General features: G+C 26.1%; 7 protein-coding genes across 7 annotated transcripts; 5 read left to right on the forward strand and 2 right to left on the reverse strand. All coding sequences in view use genetic code 12, as the record gives it.

Annotated features, from left to right (window-relative positions):
- Positions 1 to 1,158: 1,158 nt before the first annotated feature.
- RPS42 (40S ribosomal protein eS4) lies at positions 1,159 to 1,893 on the forward strand (the record flags this gene model as incomplete). Its single annotated transcript, XM_051761602.1, has 1 exon — positions 1,159 to 1,893. The coding sequence occupies one exon, from the start codon at positions 1,159 to 1,161 to the stop codon at positions 1,891 to 1,893; it is 735 nt and encodes a 244-aa protein (XP_051621649.1).
- Positions 1,894 to 2,433: 540 nt separating this feature from the next.
- ISN1 (IMP 5'-nucleotidase) lies at positions 2,434 to 3,834 on the forward strand (the record flags this gene model as incomplete). Its single annotated transcript, XM_051761603.1, has 1 exon — positions 2,434 to 3,834. One exon carries the CDS (start codon positions 2,434 to 2,436, stop codon positions 3,832 to 3,834), a length of 1,401 nt encoding a protein of 466 aa, XP_051621650.1.
- A 105-nt stretch (positions 3,835 to 3,939) lies between these two features.
- ESP1 (separase) lies at positions 3,940 to 8,412 on the reverse strand (the record flags this gene model as incomplete). The annotated part of the gene is made up of 1 exon (XM_051761604.1): positions 3,940 to 8,412. The coding sequence occupies one exon, from the start codon at positions 8,410 to 8,412 to the stop codon at positions 3,940 to 3,942; it is 4,473 nt and encodes a 1,490-aa protein (XP_051621651.1).
- Positions 8,413 to 8,680: 268 nt separating this feature from the next.
- Positions 8,681 to 9,184, forward strand: KGF54_001256 (mitochondrial 37S ribosomal protein mS41; the record flags this gene model as incomplete). Its single annotated transcript, XM_051761605.1, has 1 exon — positions 8,681 to 9,184. One exon carries the CDS (start codon positions 8,681 to 8,683, stop codon positions 9,182 to 9,184), a length of 504 nt encoding a protein of 167 aa, XP_051621652.1.
- A 236-nt stretch (positions 9,185 to 9,420) lies between these two features.
- On the reverse strand, positions 9,421 to 10,395 carry LSC1 (succinate--CoA ligase (GDP-forming) subunit alpha; the record flags this gene model as incomplete). Its single annotated transcript, XM_051761606.1, has 1 exon — positions 9,421 to 10,395. One exon carries the CDS (start codon positions 10,393 to 10,395, stop codon positions 9,421 to 9,423), a length of 975 nt encoding a protein of 324 aa, XP_051621653.1.
- Positions 10,396 to 12,487: 2,092 nt separating this feature from the next.
- Positions 12,488 to 15,217, forward strand: ARP8 (Arp8p; the record flags this gene model as incomplete). Its single annotated transcript, XM_051761607.1, has 1 exon — positions 12,488 to 15,217. One exon carries the CDS (start codon positions 12,488 to 12,490, stop codon positions 15,215 to 15,217), a length of 2,730 nt encoding a protein of 909 aa, XP_051621654.1.
- Positions 15,218 to 17,198: 1,981 nt separating this feature from the next.
- Positions 17,199 to 20,299, forward strand: KGF54_001259 (uncharacterized protein; the record flags this gene model as incomplete). Its single annotated transcript, XM_051761608.1, has 2 exons — positions 17,199 to 17,390; positions 17,462 to 20,299. 2 exons carry the CDS (start codon positions 17,199 to 17,201, stop codon positions 20,297 to 20,299), a joined length of 3,030 nt encoding a protein of 1,009 aa, XP_051621655.1.
- Positions 20,300 to 20,848: the final 549 nt, after the last annotated feature.

The following is a 20,848-nucleotide window of genomic DNA, read 5'->3' on the forward strand; positions in this document are numbered from 1 at the left end:
TCATGATGCTGTTATCCAACAATGAAGTAAATTCAATTTCACATCTAAAATTTTTTGGCTGGACCAGGAAATGAGAATTGTTAAGAAAGGCAAATTCTACAAATAGATAAACTAGTGGATTAACTCTGTGTTAAGTATTAGTAATAAATTGAATTATTGGTTCGAGTTTATTTCATACTCGTTTTGCTTTTTTTGTGATAATTTAGTGCATTTATTTAGTTTATAATAAATGGGATATCAAAATTACTTCTTTATAAATCTGTAGACCATATCGAATACTATTTAAACAACAGGTTTTATATTTAAAATTAACATCGTATATGAGATCACGTTTAAAATCACATGACTAGTTTTAGCACGTGAATAAGCTTTTAAATCAGGGCTTCACTTATGTGACAAAATTATGCTACCATTTTAATGAGTTTGTATAAAAATAAATTACGCATTTTGAAATTTTTCAGTTTTTTCACTTTCTCTAGTCAATAACAACAACTCAATTATCATAACAATATAAATCAAAAATGGCAAGAGGCCCGTATGTTTCAAAATAGAAATATTTTGAAAGGAAGAAGAAAAGAAAAGAGTAAACAGAATGAGAAAATTCATTTATTGTTGAAATTTTTTATAAAGTAAGCCCATAGAATAGTAATATTTTATGGCAGTACCAGCTGATTTTCAAATTTGTACTTTATTGTATAATTTGTAATCAGTTTAGGATTTAAGGGAGCCTTGTCTTGATTTATTATTCAACTTTATAAGTGATGGATGGAATTTTTTCAATATGTGGATTAGGAAATTTCATTTTGTTCAGTGAATTGATTAAAGATTCTTCAGTGTTTTGTTAATTTGCATAGATCATGTGAGACTCTTAATTGATTCTTGTGAGTTGCACTTTTGCGATTAAGCAAGAATATATGACGTTACGCAAATAAACTTTTGAATTTTTTAGTCTATCTCACTAATTATCATTATAATATTCCTTTCTACACACGAAGCCATTCATCATCATCAATAAAATTTGAAGATAAATCTTGAACTGTAGTGCTCGCCTTCTCCCCGCAAATTCTTCCTTACTTTTAATTAAAGAATTACATAAACTAACTTTACTTTTATTATCGAAAGAAACATTTAAAAAGATTAGCAGCTCCACATCATTGGATGTTGGATAAATTATCTGGTGCTTATGCTCCAAGATCATCAGCAGGTCCACATAAATTAAGAGAATCATTACCATTAATTGTATTTTTAAGAAATAGATTAAAATATGCATTAAATGGTAGAGAAGTTAAAGCAATAATGATGCAACAACATGTTCAAGTTGATGGAAAAATTAGAACTGATTTAACTTTTCCAGCTGGATTTATGGATGTTATTACTTTAGAAGCTACAAATGAACAATTTAGATTGATTTATGATGTTAAAGGTAGATTTACAGTTCATAGAATTTCTCAAGAAGAATCTACTTATAAATTAGGTAAAGTGAAAAAAGTTCAATTAGGTAAAAAAGGAATACCTTATGTTGTTACTCATGATGGTAGAACTATAAGATATCCAGATCCATTAATTAAAGTTAATGATTCAGTTAAAATTGATTTATCTACTGGTAAAATTACAGATTTTTTAAAATTTGATACTAGTAAATTAGTAATGGTTACAGGTGGTAGAAATATGGGTAGAATTGGTGTAATAACACATAGAGAAAAACATGAAGGTGGATTTGATTTAGTTCATATAAAGGATTCTTTAGATAATGATTTCGTTACTAGATTAGGTAATGTTTTTGTTATTGGTGAAGAACAAGGTAAACCATGGGTTTCATTACCAAAAGGTAAAGGTATTAAATTATCAATTACTGAAGAAAGAGATAAAAGAAGACAACAACAAGGTTTGTAAATAAAATTGGATTCATTGGGGTAGCTAAAATTTTTTCATAGCATGTATAATAATAATGTATTAATTTTTTGATTTTTTAATCTCGAAAAACCCATGTGTATCATATTACCGCTTAAGCTATTTCTTAACCGATGGGTCGTTTCATGTTAACAATGCCTTGAAAATATTCTTATCTACTATTTAATTATAAAAGCTTTTCAAGTAATGCCCTGCAAATATAAGCACTTTTTTAAATTTTTAGCTTGAACCACTTCACATTGTTTGATAATAATTTTGAAACGTGTTTTAAAAATGATTGCAAAATAAAAAATAAAATATAAATTATTATTTATTTTATTTTTTCAGATCAAAGCTTGCTCATATAATTACACAAAAAGCAACCTTTTAAATCTTACATTACATATTTCAAATATTTGGAATCCAATTCAGATCAATTGGTTAATTGGACTTAAATTGAAATCATAAGTCATTCGGACTTAACTGACAATATCGTATCAATCATTACTCAATTGACTTAACAATCCTTATCATTAAATCAAAATGACTTCAAGATACAGAGTAGAATATGCATTAAAATCACATAGAAGAGATGAATTTATAGAATGGATAAAAGCATTATTAGCAGGTCCATTTGTATTACATGCAGATATTGAAAGTTTTGATTCGGAATTTCCTGAACTTTATGATATACCAGAAGATTCAGATATTTATTTAAAAGAACATGAAAAAGTTATTGCAAAAGATTGTCAAAGAAGGTATTTAGAAATATTTAAAGATGTTGAAAATTTAATTGAACATACTATATTAATTGATGAAATAAATGATAAAAATCCTGAAAGAAATTCAACTAGTAGATTAAGAAATTTAGTACCTTCATTAGGAAGATTTTTTACTCCATTACCATTAACAGAAGCATTTTTAATTGAAGATGAAAGAAGAGCTATAAGTAAAAGAAGATTAGTAAGTCCTTCATTTAATGATGTTAGAATGATTTTAAATACTGCACAAATAATGGCATTAACTAAAATATATAAAGATAAAGCAAAAGCTCATTTAAAATTAATTACATTTGATGGAGATGTTACTTTATATGAAGATGGTCAATCATTAAATGAAAATAGTGCAGTTGTTAAAAGATTAATAAATTTATTAAAATTAGATTTATTTGTTGGAGTTGTAACAGCTGCAGGATATCCTAATCAAAGTGGAGCTGAAAAATATCATGAAAGATTACAAGGATTAATTGATTATTTTAATAATCCAAATTGTTCTTTAAAGGATTCACAAAAAGAAAATTTATTAGTTATGGGAGCAGAATCAAATTATTTATTTAGATATAATAATGAAATGAAAGGTTTAAAATTTATAAATAGTGATGAATGGCTTTTACCACAAGTTAAAAGTTGGGATAATGATAAAATTACATATATAATGGATACAATTTATCAACATTTAGTACATTTAAGAATGAAATTTAATCTTGAACAATCAACAACAATAATTAAAAAGGAAAGATCAGTAGGTATTATTCCTAATGAAGGTTATAAAATTTTAAGAGAACAATTAGAAGAAATGGTATTAAGTTGCTCAAATAAATTAAATATTATATTAAGAGGTTCAAGAAAATCATATTCAGATTCTCATGAAGCTCTTATACAATTAAGAGATATAAAAGTTTGTGCATTTAATGGAGGTAGTGATGTATGGGTAGATATTGGTGATAAAGCTTTAGGAGTAGAATCATTACAAAAATATTTATGTCAAGATTCAAATTCTGAATTTTGTCCTATAACAAAAGCTGAAAGTTTACATATTGGTGATCAATTTGCAAGTTTAGGTGCTAATGATTTTAAAGCTAGATTAAGTGCTTGTACTGTTTGGATTGCAAACCCTGCTGAAACAGTAGCTATATTGGATGATTTAATAAATTACTTGGAGTAAGTATGTGTGGGGGTTTTTGATTTTTTTTACAATTAGAATAGTTTTATAGAAGTTTAATAGAATATAATAAGTTTTTCGTTTAATGCAAGTATCGTTTTTTATTATTCAATGACTTATTGATATTGGTAACCCATATATAACAGGAGCAGCACCATTTAAATATTTTAAAACACAAACGTCTCTACTTTTTCTTATAGATTCAGCAATATCAACAAATTTATTATTATCACTAGGAAATAATCCCCATTTTTCAAACATTGAAATTGTAAAAGTATCAATATCTTTATCAGTTACATCCCATAAATTTGCTAGAATTGCAGAAGATCCACAATTCAACCAATTTAAAATTAATCCCAGAGGTTCAAATTTCCCATTATCTTGAATTTCACCAGATGAACAACCAATTAAAAAACTTGGTGGTAGGTTCTTAATTTGAGTTGCTTTTATTAAATCTGATAATTTGACATATTGATCACAACCTCCATGTCCAATATATATGAATAAATTTGAACTTAAAATATTTGAAATAATTTTATTTTCTTGTGGTTTTGTTCCAATTATACCAGTCCATGTCTTTTGTTGTTCCATATATGTTCTAAATCTATTTTCACTAGATTGTAAATCACCACCTGGGTTGACTAAATAATAAGCATTTGATGATTGAATTTTCATTGGGTTTTTCAAAGTTTCCAAAAGCAGGGAAACACTTGGCATTCTGGAAATTGATTTATTTTTCAAAAATTCTAAAGATTCCCAAGGAAAAAATGCACAACGAGTACTTGGAATTAAAATGATATGTGAATTTTGATAGAGTTTTGATTTCGGATACCTCAAATATAATCTTTCCAATGAGTCATGTATGTTACTTAAATTGACCATCTTTTTGTTGTTGAGGTGGAATTGCAATAATTGAGTCATATAATTTAATAAATCGTCAATACATGAACGATCATATTTTTCTAATCCGAAAAAGCATTCATAAATAAATTCATTCCATTTTATTGATTTTTCAGTTTCATTTGAAATATTGGACTTCAAAATTTGAATTAATTCATCTTTGAAATTTTGGTAATGTTTATCATCACTTTTAGTAGAAAAAATTGATTTAAACCCACCAAACCAATAATTTTCAATATGTTCACATAAATCTTGTAATTCATAATCTAATGCAAATCTTGATTTCCACCAATTTTTTCTATCTTCAACGGTTTTAACTAAGGAAGTAGTTGAAAATTGAGTTGATTTTCTATTTTGTGCAAATATTTCTTTAAATTTTGTTTTTAATTCATCAAAACTTAATGTGTCTATTGATTCTCTTTCTTTAAATCTCGATAATGAAAGTCTTACAAATACTGGTACTTTGTTAAATTTTGATAATATTAAATCACCTGTTTGATCACATATATCTAAGGTTATGATCTCCCAATTTGAAGGAATTAAATTTAATTGATTTTTAAAATTTGTGAATTCTTGTACATAAGGTTTAGCTTGCTTATTTGTGAGTTCAGGAATATAATCAATTTTGCCAATTAATGCAAGGTCTTTGTTGTTTTTAAAAGATATTGATTTGATTAAATCTTGGATGAAGAATAACTGATTAATTAAATCTTTACCTTTATATGCACTTATGGATGAGATTAAATGAAGTGTTCTCGAAAGTAGATAATAATACTTTCTATGCTGTATAATTGACAAATTCAAATTTTGAGATAATTTGAGTAAATGATCTTTAATTTTTCCTAATTTCATGAAAATATTCATTGTTTTCTGATCTAAAATTATATCTCCACACGTAATTGATGGGAACAATTGTGAAGAATTTGGGAATACAATATTTAATTTGTAGTTGTTTAGTTCCTCGATGCACTCATTGTAAGAATCTTCAAGGCTGAATAATTCTTGATCGACTGAATTGTGAATAAAATGTATGAATCTATAGTTCTTAATTTCAAAATGACTCTCGAAGGTATCTTCGGGATTAAATTGAGGTAATACAAAAAAATTTTCAACTTCAAGTGATTCGGCTATGGACTTTAGATATTGAATGGTTTTGTTTGTACAAACTTGGTCATTTTCTACTAAGTTTAATGATGATGATAATATATTTGAGTTGATCAATTTTTCATAAATTTGAATTTTATAATTATTAACTTGGTTCACAGTAGGGATATTGTGATTCTCATTTAATTTGTTCCACTCTTTTAAAAATGCTATTATATTTCTTGACGATCCTAAATCAATTAATCTTTCAATTGCTAAACTAAATGCATCAAATAACAAATTACAACTTTCCCAAAGAATTTCATTAGCATCAGTTTCCTTCAAAATCTTGGAGCAGTTGTGAATGATAGATTGTAGGGACTGAATTGCACTTTTGATATTGGAAAATGATAGAACTAGATCGTTTGAATTTAACTTAGATACAATAATTTGTAATTGGGCCAAAATTATATAATTTTTCATTTTATCTACCAAAGGCAATGATTTTGAAGTTGTCATATCAAATTCTTCTCTCAGTTTGACCACAGATATAAGTTCTTTAAATTTTGACTTAGCCAAATTAAATTGACCATTTTCATACATTAAACATATTCTTTGAAGTTTATAATTGAGAACCATCTGAACGGTTAACGACTTAGCATTTTTCATCAACAAATGTATATTATCCAAAGATAGGTTCCATGCTTCATTTAAAGACAATTTAGCTGCAATATCACACATCTGAAACTCCAAAAATGTCTTAAACTCGTCGTCAAAATTGTTAGCTCTTAAGTTGGTGATTAAATGATATAGCTCCGACGTCATTCCGTTATATTTGAGAAATAATATGATTTGCTTTGCAATTGTAAGCTCTAATTCATTATGTTCATAATCCCAAGATTGTAGACTATAGTAGCAATTTTTTAAAACGTCTTTGTCCCAATGCGATGATGCCAACATCTTGAACATTTGAAAACCAAATATGACTAAGTTGTTATACTGAGGAATATCAATATCGGTACTATGCTCTATATTGTTGGCATTATAATATGCAAAAATAACTCGAATATCATTTTCATAGTTTACATTATATATTATTGAACTAAAAAGTGTCGACTTCTGAGGCATGTTTATATTACTGTCTTTCAAATTGAATAATCCTAGTATGTAGGAAATTCTCAAATTGCTTTCAATTGAATTAAAACTTGTTACGATTTCTGGCTGCCTTAGGCAGATTTTGAAAGTACAGTTGATCACCTTCTTTGTAGCAGGACATGCTTGTAGTATATTTGAAAAGATTTTGGAATCCAAATATTTAATTGAATTTAGTTTCAAGATTAACTTGTCCAAATTATCGTCAGTTGGCCATTGACTTATTATTTCACATTCTTTTTCTATTGAAAGATTTAATATACGATTGTCATTTAATTTCTTTCCCAATTGAAATAATAAAGTCACTGTATTTCTCATTTTTCTCTCTAATTTAAAGTAGCTGAAAATGTCATGCAATAATACTAAAGATGGTACTAAACTCTTACCTAAAGATTTTTGACAAAATTTTGTAATTGAGTCTAGTATGGTTAAATGAATTGTTGATAATTGTTTCAATAGGTGTGCAGAAGTGAGGAAAAAATTGAGAATTCCTGTTATTGATGTTTCGTTCAATTTGATTTCACTGAGTCTAATTAAAAACTCTTTATCATTAATTGATTGTCTATTAAATATCATTGCAAATTCATCAGATAGTCGTCTACCTTTACGTTTCATAGGGTATGAGTTAAGATCATGAAGTTTTTGTGACAATATATCTATATTTTCAACAGATTTAGAATCCATGATGAATTCTTCAATGCCAGGAACAACATTCAAATTTTCAATTCCTTCATTGTTTCCTGTAATTTCCAACAACTTTATTTTTAAACATATTACTTCTAGTTCACTATCTATGCTAATTTTATTTATCACCTTTATAAATCCATTTATTAATTTAATGCAATTGTTTGTATATTTTTGTTGATTTGTCTGACTCCTTGAAATCCATTGTCTTATATTGCTAGTTGTCAAGAATAATAATGGAACTCTCTTAATTATATTTGTGTCTGAGTCTGTATTTTGTTTTAATAAAGTTTGAACTAACCATTGCAAGGTGTAAAAATGAAATGCAATAATGATTTGACTTAGTTCTTCGTCACAAGATTTTATTGGTATTCCATTGATTAATACCAATTTGTCTACTGGTTTATGATGAATATCTAATTTTTGAGAAATTTGTTCGTATGAATTTATCAATTGATCTAATATCGCGTCAAATTGTTTTAACTCAAATAATCTAACAATAAATAATTGATGCTTTTTAAGGACTCCCAACCAAAAAGGATAATTTTTTGAGTATATCGTATATAAGAATTGTAGTTTTATATGAATTGATTGTATATATTGAATTTTTATATTTGATAATAATTCATTTAATGAATTTATACATAATGATTCTAATGATTTAATATCATATTTTGGTATATTTAAACTTTTTGATGGTGATAATGGTAAAGTATGTTGCAGCTTTATATAGGATAGTAAATTCAGATCCAAACTATCCATTTGATTTTAAGTAGCTGATTTAATTTTTGATATTTTTCTTTTGGTTGTAAAAAAAGTATAAAAATAAAGTTTTATATTTATTAAGCTTTTAAAACAAAAATATTAATAAATGTAAACAAAAAAAGAATACGAATAGATTAAAACTACCAAATGAATAAAAATGCTACCAAACTAAAGTCAAATTTATAGTAACAAAAATAGACTTTTGAAAATTTTCAGATTATCGTGAGCTCTAACGATTCAATAGATCAATAACCAACTAATAATAATGTTCAAAACACTAATAAAATCGTCATATATACAGCTCAATCTAATCTCAAATACTATAAGATCCACATATAAACCAATCACTTTCATCACATACAAATACTTTTCACAATCATCAATAAATTATAAAACAAATACATCAACTCGAACTAAAGAAAATGTACATGACTTGAAGACTTTTTTAGAATTAATAGGACGTAATTGTGTTGAACATCTTGATTCATTTGAAGGTGACTTGAATAAATTTTTAGAAACACCAAGTAAAAAAATGAAAGATATTGGAATTGATACAAGAACGAGAAGATATTTATTAAGATGGAAACATAAATTTATAAATAATTTAGAACCATTAAGAGAACATCCAAGAGGTAAAAAGAAAAATGGTGGTGAAAGAAAAGCTAAAACTGTTATTGCAAAAAGAAAAGCTTTACAAAGATTGGAGGATAAAGAAAAATTTAGTCAACAAGAAATGGATGCTGAAAATAGAGGTGAAAGATTATTTTAGAAATGAAGTTCAAGTGTGTTTGACTGTAAATAGAAGTAATATATTAATGCATTAACGTTTAAAGGTTCAATGAATTGGAGCAGTTGTTGAAGTTTTATGATTTAAATACAAGTTAAAAAGATTCTCTATAAAATCGGTTTGATTAATGTTCATTATTAATTATCTTACTTATCAATTAAACATTTTTATATGTTACATATACTCATTATCTCTTATTGATTAAAATTTAAATTAATTTATAATAAATTTTTAGCTTTAAATTCATTTAATAATGAGTTACCTAATCTAGCTGGTGATTTTTCAACAACAACACCTGCTGATTCTAAAGCTGCGATTTTAGAATTAGCATCACCTTTACCACCAGCAACAATTGCACCAGCATGACCCATTCTTCTACCTGGTGGAGCTGAAATACCAGCAATAAATGAAACAACTGGTTTAGCACCTTCTGGTCTTGTTAAATTATGTTGTTTTAAAAATTCGGCAGCTTCTTCTTCAGCACTACCACCAATTTCACCAATTAAAATAATACCTTCAGTTTCTGGATCATTTAAAAATAATGTTAAAGCATCAATAAAATTGGTACCTGGGAATGGATCACCACCCATACCAATAACTAATGATTGACCTAAACCAACAGCAGTAGTTTGAGCAACAGCTTCATAAGTTAAAGTACCTGATCTTGAAATAACACCAACTTTACCTCTTTTATGAATACTTGATGGCATAATACCAATTTTACATTGATCTGGTGCAATAACACCTGGACAATTTGGTCCAACTAATCTTGTTTTATCTTGAGTTTTTAAAATTTGAGCAATTCTAACCATATCTTTTTGCGGAATACCTTCAGTAATGGCAACAGCTAATGGAATTTCAGCAGCAATAGCTTCTTCAATTGCTGCAGCAGCAACAGGTGGTGGAACGAAAATACCAGTTGCAGTTGCACCAGCATCTTTCATTGCTTCAGCAACAGTTGCATAAACTGGTCTATCTAAATGTTTAGTACCAGCTTTTTTTGGATTAATACCACCAACAACTTGTGTTCCATATGCAATTGCTTGTTCAGCATGAAAAGTAGCTTGTCTACCGGTAAAACCTTGATAAATTACTTTTGTATCTTTATTAATTTTTAAATTTGGAATAGTTGATGCATAATTTTTAACTGATGAAGTAGATTTAAATCCACGAATAAATTGTTTACTTAACATTATGAATGTATACTATCAATTGATAATTGAATGAATAGATAAGTATTATTAAATTATAGATGAAAACTAATTGATTTATTCAATAAATTTGATTTTTTAATAATAATTTTTTTTTTTTCAAAACTCTCTCTTCCTTTTTTTGATTTGTTGACAAAATATAATATTGTATTTTCTAAAACTTAACTATTAAATACTAGTCTAGTATAGTAAAAGAGAAATCAAATTGAATAAATATAATTAACAAATTTATTGTCTAACAAAAAAAATAATATATTAGATAATATCAAAAAAAAAGAAATAGAGAATGTGCAGTTTTACTTTTAAAAATCGGTATAAATTTAAAGTCATTTTAAGTTTAAATTTATAACCGACTGTATATTAAAAATTGATAAATGAAACGATATTTATATGTTTTATGTCAACCAATTCATAAAATCGTTAGCTTTTTAGTTCCAGTATACCATAAAAAATTAGCTATTTTGTTTGTAATGCTCAATTATTACTTCCCACTATCTATTCTCACTTTCTACTTTCAATCAATCCAATGTTTGCATGAAAAATATTTTGTTTTTTTTTCTTGATTCCTAATCTCGGAGGGGATTAATTTCAATTATAATAAATTTTGCAACCTCCGAGCTCACTGTAAAATTATAAATTGAGACCACAATTCAGACAAACCATTACAGTATGATGAATATACATCAAGTGCAAAACCCAGCATTCATATGAGCGACTTAAGAGATGCTTTTAGGTTGAATTAGTCGTCATTTTTTCTTGCCAATTCTATTTAAGCTAGAGGTAATCAGTTATGCGTCTCTGGACTCAACTTTTTTTGATATGTTGTTCAGCTATATGACTTTTGCAATAGAAGCTTCAAAAAATAGAGATTCAAAAAGATTTACAAACAAGATCAAAATAGATATAATTGTGAAATTTATGAACTTATACTGTAATTTTACACTACACGTGCCTTGGTGTGTATTCTGAATTTTGAGATACCTATGAAAAAATCTCTGTATATTTGCTGCGAGACAATGAATCTCAATGAAGTATAGTGATATTTTAAGCAGATAAAAAGGATATTTAAGCCAAAGCAATTTCGACAGCATTACAAAAAGTAAGGTCAATTTCCTTTATTTATGCTTTGTATGTAAAAAAATAACAAATATTTTGGTAGCATGTTCTGAAACAAAAAACGGACATTTGTTTAACTCAAGTAATTTCACAATAGCCAAAAATCGAGAACTCGCAACATGAACAAGTGTTGTTCATGAAAGATTTGAGATTGCAATCACTCATACCAAGTAGTATTTGCTATTTCAAACTTAATTCTAAATTTTTGAAAAAATGTCCCTAAAAGTCTCATGAGAAAAGTAAAAAACACAATTTAATCAAAAATTAGCCTCAATTTTTGAGCTTTTGTTTCAATATTAAGTTCAGAAAGTCAAACGTGTTGTGTGCAAAGCTCTTTAATCCAAATGGAAGGGCCATTAAAACATGTAGAGAGATATTTCATTTAAAAGTCGGGAGTACAAAGTCTGATTCACTGAATCTCGACACCTAGCTTTACAACCAATCAAAAGATAATTTGAATCTTTTCTCAGTTTTAAAAGACATTTGCAAAGTAACTGATAGTTGTAAATAAAAAATTCTACCAACTTCATTCAATTTGTAAATTGAGTTCTCCAAATTTTGATTCTTGCAACACCAACGAGGGCTTGGTAGCATTCAAAAAAATCAAAATACTATACTTAGATGTTGACAAATTATGACACTATAAATTTAACTGACGATCAAAAGTTGCGAAGTTCTTCTATTTTGGACATAGCTGAGCTTACTCGCTTGTCATTCAGAACTAAAATAGCTTACGAAGTCTTAAAATAATTTACGACTATCAGTATGTTATAGTTTACTAATTTGGTTGTAACAAATTCAAAACAAAAGTGAAAAAAAATAAAATAGGTGCAAAACTAAATCAAAGAGAGTCTGTGTAATGAATAAAATATTAAAACAAACGAGTTGAAAAAAAATATAACACTCAAAAAGGTTATCTATACAAGATTCAACTAATCAATTCACAATCAATCAATTAATGCTGGACGCGATTCATCCTCCGACATCACCACCTTATTTAGGTACAGATCCACCAACTCCATTACCTTCTTCACAAGCTGATTATAATATGAATTCTGATCCTCCAGAAGAACCACTACAACAACAAAAACAACAAGAAAATGGAATAAAACAAGAAGATGAGGAACCATCAACCAAGAAGCATAAACCAAATTCAGCAAATACAACTGCAGAAAATACACCTGCTCCAATTTCAAGCACATCAACTACTTCAGCAAGTACAAATAATCCACCTAAAAAGACAAGTGCAGAACAATTAAAACGTCGAAGAGAAAATAGACAAAAAGCAGCTGCTGTATTAGCTCAAAATTTAAAAAACTCAGGAGTAAGTAGATATGAACAAGAAAATGGATTTGGATTATCAAGTATTAAACCGGTACCATTAATTAATCAAAAAAATTATTATACAGAATATTTAAAAAAAGATGAACAAGTAAGTTTTATAAGGAATTGGAGATTTGAAAGAGATTTAGCAGCAAAATTAAAGAAATTAAAACAGAATGGAGGTAATGAAGAAGATTTGAAAAAAAATTTAGAAGAAATTAAAAATTTTGATAATTTTGATTTAAATAATATTGAAAATGAAATGAAAAAGAAAACAGAAGTTGATGATGAAGATGATGATGATGAAGAAGCGGAAAATGAAACCGAAGAAGTGAGACAAGAAAAAGCTAAAATTGGAGAAGATGTTATTGTATTACAACCTGGTTCTTCATATATTAGAATTGGAAGAGCAACTGATGCAGTACCGAAAATTATACCAAATGTTATAGCAGTGAGAAATCAAAAACCTAAACAAACTGTAATAACCCCAGATAGACATGTTGATGAAGAACACGATAAGATAATTATAGATGAAGAATTTGATGAACAAAGAGCCAAAGTGTCAAAAGATTTTAGAGCAAGAATGAGATTTTATAAAAGAAGAATTATACCCAACTCAAGGGAAACAGTTGCCAATTACAACAAAAAACAAGAATCTGAAAAAATTCCAGATCACAATGATCCAAATAAAAAAGAATGGATAAAACCTGATTCATCAAAGAAATTTTATGCAGGTGAAGATGCTTTAAAATTAAATTTAGAAGATGGTTGGAATTTGAGGTATCCAATGATAAATTCTAATTTTAATGAATATTCAAAAGATTATAAATCAAGACAAGAAATTTTGGGAGATTTAACTAATATAATTAAAGATTCATTACAAAAATTAGAAATAGAAAATTTAGCAGATTTAAAAGTAATGTTAATTATACCTGATTTATATGATAAAACTTATGTTGAAACTTGGTGTGATTTATTGTTGAGATTTGTTGGATTTGGAAAAGTTGGTATATTACAAGAAGCAGTAGCTGCAACTTTTGGAGCAGGTGCTTCTACAGCTTGTATAGTTGATGTTGGAGCACAAACCACTAAAATAAGTTGTGTTGATGAAGGTATGATTATAAATGATTCAAGAATTTTATTAAGGTATGGAGGTGATAATATAACTGAAACTTTTGTAAAATTAATTTTAGAAAATTGGTTTCCTTACAAAGATATAAATTTATTAAATTCATATGATTGGGAATTGGCTAAAAATTTAAAAGAAAATTTTATAACTTTCCAAGATGCAGATATTGCAGTACAATTATATAATTTTTACAAGAGAAATCCATTTTCACAAACTGAAAAATTTGAATTTAAAATATTTGATGAAGTTATGTTAGCTCCAATGGGATTATTTTTTCCAGAATTATTTCAATTCCCCAAATCTCCCAAGAAGAATAAATCTTCAAATCCAGCAATTTTTAGTTCAACAAAACCTTCTAATTTAACATTAAATCATTTATTCCCCAAGGCATTAGATCAATATAATGGTAAATCAAGTAATCCAAAACTGAAAAGTCAAGAAAAATTAAAAACAAATTTAAATTATTGTGATTTAGATGAAAAAAATTTATTATTAAGATTAATTGATAATGATAATGATGAAGAAAATGAAGAAAATATAAAAAAATCAGAAAAATTTAATAATGATTTAAATTTAAATAAAACTCCATTAGAAAAAGCAATAGTTGAATCAATTACAAATGCAAGTTTATCAAATGATTTAAGTAAAATGAAAAAATTTTATGATAATATTTTAATAGTTGGTGGAGGTTTAGCTAAAATTAATGGTTATGATTTAATATTAGCTGATAGAATAAATATATGGAGACCTAAATTTTTATCATCAACTTCATTTGATACAATTATTGAACATTTAACAAGTGAAGTTAAAAAAAACACTTTACAAAAACAGCAATTATTAGATGAAGCAATAAAAGAAGCAAAAGAAGCTAAAGCTGCAGCAAAAGAAGAAGCAATAGCGAATGGTGAAGAACAACCACCCACAGAATCGACTACCAACAATAACAACACCAATGAAGAAGAAATTGAATTATCACAAGAAATAATAGATTCAATAGATTCACAAACAGAATTAAATTTAGATTTAATTTATTATGATAAATTATCAGATGAAGGTAATCATATACCAATAAATATTTTACCAACACCAAGAGAATTTGATCCTTCAATGCTTACATGGAAAGGTGGATCAGTATATTCAAGATTAAAAGTTGTTAATGAAATGTGGATAAATCAAAAAGATTGGGATCTTTTAGGTAGTAGAAGTTTATATTATAAAAGTATATTTAATTATTAATTTAATGTATCTATATATAATGTTGTACCAAATGAATGAAAGAAATAGATAATAAAATCGAAATCTCTTACAAATTGTTAATTGATCAAATTAAACCCAATATATTGTCAACTTACGACATAACAATGAATTAACCTTTGAAAGATACAAATCTTAATTTAAAAAAGTGGAGAAGTTAATAATTTGATTAAAGAGGAAGTTGCACAAATTAATTAAAAGAAAATAAGAAATGTCAGACATTTTCAGACAATAAAAGTTTAAAGTAGAGTCTTTACAAAACATTAATATTAGTTTGATGCAAAATCATTACTAGGATAGGACTAGACTAGCTGAACAAATGATAAGATCTACAATAACAAAAATGATTAGTATTCTATTTAATTAAAGTCATTTCTCGATATCATACAGAAAGAGAAAAAAAAAATAAGTTTATTATAATTTAATATTTTGTACTCTATTATATTTTTAATTAATTTTTTAATCTGATTTTCTATTATTTTTCTTGAAAAAGTGTTTGAAAATTTTTGCCTATTTTTCAACATTAGAAAAAGAAAAAGGCAAATTAATGATCAATATTAGTTTGATGTTTTGGTAAAAAAATAAGTTTTTGTGGATCTTTTCAAGAAGTTTTGTATTGAAGATCTCAAGATATTACATGTAAGTATTATTAATGATAAATAGTTGAGATTTAGTTTAAGGCTATTTTATGGAAAAATTTAAAATTTATTCTATATTACATAATATATTATGTAATAATTGATTTTTAATTTATCTACTCAATTTTGTGTAAAATTTGTTACTTTTCGTAATTTAAATATTTTTTAATTTATTTTGATTTAAATTATCAAATACCCTCCTCACAAATAGAAACATATATTAATCAAAAGCTTAGGTTATAGCCATATGAATATCATTAATAAAAATAATATTAATAAGAATCATAATACAATTTCGTCAAACATATTGATATAATATATTATATATCATTTTATAGATAAAAATAGAAGAAGATAAGTAGACTCTAATTTTAAATTTGACAGTAGTCAATTAATTAAATATATCATTTGTTTCTTTATAATTTCAAATACGGATTTTTAAATTCAAATTTAAATCTAAATCTAAATGTTATAACATAATATAATTACCAATAATTCTAAACACTTGTGTATTTACTCTACAATTATTAACATTTTGATCGTTGTTACTCTTTAATGAAAGGGTTAATATAATATAATATAATATAATATAATAAATAAATAAATAAATAAATTATATAAAAATTAATAATATACAGGTTTTTTTTCATAATAATATTATTATCATAATAATTAATTAGTTAGGTTGATAATTAAAAATTATTATTATTAAATAATTTTTTATTATTTTGATTGATATCTTTCAATGGTTTTAATAATTGTAATCCTATTAAGATATACTTCTCATAGATCTGAATTCATTACCTTGATAAATGGATTAAATTTGTTACTATTATTGAATAAATAAACTAAAATAATTTAATTTTAATTATTATACACAAAATCATACTTTTTTTAAATTTAATTTAAATTTATTCCTCTTTAAAAAATTTCAATTATTATTGTATTATAATACTATAGTAATAATAATAATATTTAATAGTAATATCACTAATCATTTATTTTTTTACAACCAAATTTATTAACAATTCACACACATTACAATTATATTTGTTTGATTTACAACCATTTTATATATATTCATTTAATAATAATACCATTTTTAACATATCTTTATTAATATCAATTAATATCAATAAACTAATCATTTTTAATTTTAATTTTTTAAGAATTTTCAAGTTCCGAAATTAATAATTATTATATTAAATCATATAAACAAAATTAGAATTACAAATTTATTATTCAACTTATAACATTCAACTGGATTCATATTATATATCAAATTCAAATTCAAAATCAAAAGCAATCTACTTTAATTACTTTATATGTCTAATATTAAAATATCTACTTTAAGTCCATCAATTAGTCTAAATAATAATAATAACAATAGTACTACTAAAATTTCCTCAATTGCAGTTCAATTAAAATTAAATAATGATATAATTCAACAAATTAAAGAATTTAATAAACAAACTGGTTTTACTACTGTCAGATTAATAGTTAAAGATGGTAAATATGTATGTAAATCTTTTTTATCTTTGAGACAGTTTACAATTCAATTATGATCTAATTATACTAACAATTAAAGTTCATAAAAGTTTCAGAAGAATTACAATTTCCATGTTTAAAAGTACCTGAAAATTTAAATGTTGATATTTATTCATTGAATACTACTAAATCAAATAAATCAAATTTTAATTATAATGGTAGAGTATTAACCAAATTAACGGTTATAACGGATTCAAAAAGAATAAATCAATTAAAAAATTCTAAATCTCAAATTTCATCGCCATATTTATCGTCGAGTCCCAAATCATTTTCAAGTCCTAAATTTAATTCAAATAATCCTTCAGTAAATCCAAGTCCAATAATAACTCCATTTTCTTCTCAAAATTCAACACCATCTTTTTCACCTGTAAATCCACCAAATAATCATAAAAAAGAAAAATCAATTACCCCAATACCATCATTAAGTGATACATTATCAATATATTCACTGAAATTTAAAACAAATCCATTTAAAATAGAAGAAAATGAATTAGAATCTCAAATATTGAAAAAATTATTATATTTAGTTGCATTAGGTCCAATATCCTTAAAAAATATAATTATTTTATTAGAATACAAACAAATTGAAGATTGGCTACTGAAATATTGTCAAATTTATAACAAAAATGATTCATTTATTCAAAATGATAAATTTCCGTATATTGAAACAAATGAAGATCAAGATAAATATATTTTAAAAGATAAATCATATAAAGATATAATTCCTTTAAATTGGGAAAAATATGATGATTATGAAAGAAATTCAATTATAAAAAATATCAACAATGCATTAACCAGACTAGGATATTCAAAGACTCATCCTTTAAGAAATAAGATCACTCAAGTTCAAAATTCATCAGATATTTCTCATAATGAAGGTAAAGTCTCAAAACTTGGTGGAGGATTCTTAATAAGTAAAAATAGTAAACTGAAAAAGAAAATTGTCAGTGATTCTGGAAGTGAACGAACTAGTCCTTCAGTATCTAATGTATCTACACCCATAAATACTCCATCGAGTACTCCTTTAATGAAGCATTCATCACAATTTATAAGTCCAACGAAGCAAGAGGAAAGTAAGCTACCTATTTCATCATCTGAATTATCGCAGAATTCTACAAAATTGAATAGATCAGCCACAATTTCTCCGTCCATTTCCGAAAAATCAGCTTCATCATCATCATCATCTAAAAAATCAGTCAGTAGATCTGACCATAATGATAATACCCAGGAAAAAATAAGAAAAGAACCATCGACGATAAATCAATCACCTACAAAGAGTCAAAAACTTTCTTTACCAGCAAGATCTAATTCACCATTAAAAATTACAAAACCAGAGTTACCAAAACGTCTTGCATCACCAATGAAAACCAGTGAGTCTAAGGATAAACTTACCATTGCAATAAATAAAGATGTCGCAGTAAAAATAAAATCACAAACATTGGAGACTTCAAAACATGAACCAAATACTTCATCATCAACAGTAATTCCATCATCTGCTTCCTCAGCACTTTCTGAGACTTTCAGTGAGATTCAAGAAAATTTAAAAAGAAGAAGATTATCAAACGTTTCAACTTCATCAACCAATTCAAATAACTCGTCAATATTGCTGAACATTTCCGATGAAGAATATTCTATTGGTCATAAAAGAAGTAAATCGATAACTTATACATCTCCGCCATCATCATGTGAAGACGAAATGATTATGCCTGTTACAATATCTTTACCTAGGAAATTTAAGTACAAAACTAGAAATGATAATATAATTAATGAGGAGTCAAATTCAAAAATAAATGACGAGATCATTGAATCTAATGAAATTAGTTCTCCGCCAACAACTAATACAAAACCTAGTAAACAGAAATTTTATGTGCATAATACTTCCAGTAATATAATTGAACCTACATCAAATACTAATTCTGAATCAATTATTGACAATAAAATTAAAAAAGGGAAAAAAGATGATGATTCAACTAAACTCAAAAACACTTCAAAAAATATCCAAAAATTACTGACTGATACTGATACCAAAAAAATTACCAAGAATGATTCAACAGTACAATCTCCAAAATTCATGTCATTTAAATCATATATTAGTGGTAACAATACTCCATCAAATTCAAGAAAAGGTTCAGTCTCACCTATTAAAGAACTGTCTAAAATAGTGTCTAACCCAGTTAAAACTATTCCGAGCCAATCATCATTACCATCATTATCAGTTCGACCAGCTCAAAATAATTCAAAAGAAGCTTCAAGTCTAGAATATCAACTGAAAGATCCAAAGAAAATTCCTACAACATCACCAAAACAAGAATCGATTTTTTCAAAATCTATATCGAGCTCCAAACCCTTGGAAGAATCCAACACAATCAAACTTTCTGAATTACCTAAAAACCCACAACAAGATCGTTCGAAACAAAATGAAACTCTTAAATCATCAAATTCACTACCAGCTCGTCCAAGCAGAACTATTTCATCACCAAAACCATCCACAACTACATCTACAATATCTACAACTACCTCACCAAAATCATCAACTAATACATCAACTAATACATCACCAAAATCATCAACTAATACATCAACAATTAAACGTCCAACTGGTCCAAAAGCCAGACCTACTGGTCCTTCAAGACCTTCAGAGGATATTAGAGATAGAGCAAGAGATAAAAGAGATCGTAGAACCGATCATTATATTCCTCCTCCACCTCCTCCACCATCAACATCCATTAAGCGTTCAAATCAACATTTCCATAATGATAGAGATCAAGACAAGTTTGAAGATAATTTTGATGATAAATATAATGAAAGTAAGTATAATAATGATAGATATGATAATAGAAGATTTAACAACAAAAGAAATAAATTAATGAATTACTAAAATTTTTTGCATTTTTTTTACACACCATATAAATTTATAAAACTAAATATATATAAATTGATTAATTCAGAATTTTTTTCAAAAAAATTAATTAGTAACATTATACTCTAGAAACATGTTCTTTATTAAATTGTGTTTGTTGTCCAAAACTGTTGATACTTAAAATATTTCATAAATTTTGCAACAAATCTAAAACATATCAAAAATAAATTAACACAAAATTAAAGTCTCGAAGTAAGCAAAAAAAAAAAAAAAAATAATAAATACGTAAGACCTTTTAAGACAATAAGTTTGCTATTTTTAATTACTCCTATATAATTCAAGTTTAATTATTCCTGTGACAATTTTAATGATGTACTTCTATGTTAATTATTCTCTAATTATATTAATTCAGCCTTTTTCAATACTATCGATAAAAGCATATTATCTTCTGAATATTTTAACTCAATTTTGCAAAAAATCGTTAGTTTATTAGTTTAAGTAGTTCATGAAATTCACTTCAATTTGATGAGACAATAAGTATTGTAAATGACATTTCAAGCAATTGGA

The sequence above is a fragment of the Candida jiufengensis genome (genome assembly GCF_024610255.1).
Source record: "Candida jiufengensis strain CBS 10846 chromosome Unknown scaffold6, whole genome shotgun sequence".
Taxonomy (NCBI): domain Eukaryota; kingdom Fungi; phylum Ascomycota; class Pichiomycetes; order Serinales; family Debaryomycetaceae; genus Lodderomyces; species Lodderomyces jiufengensis.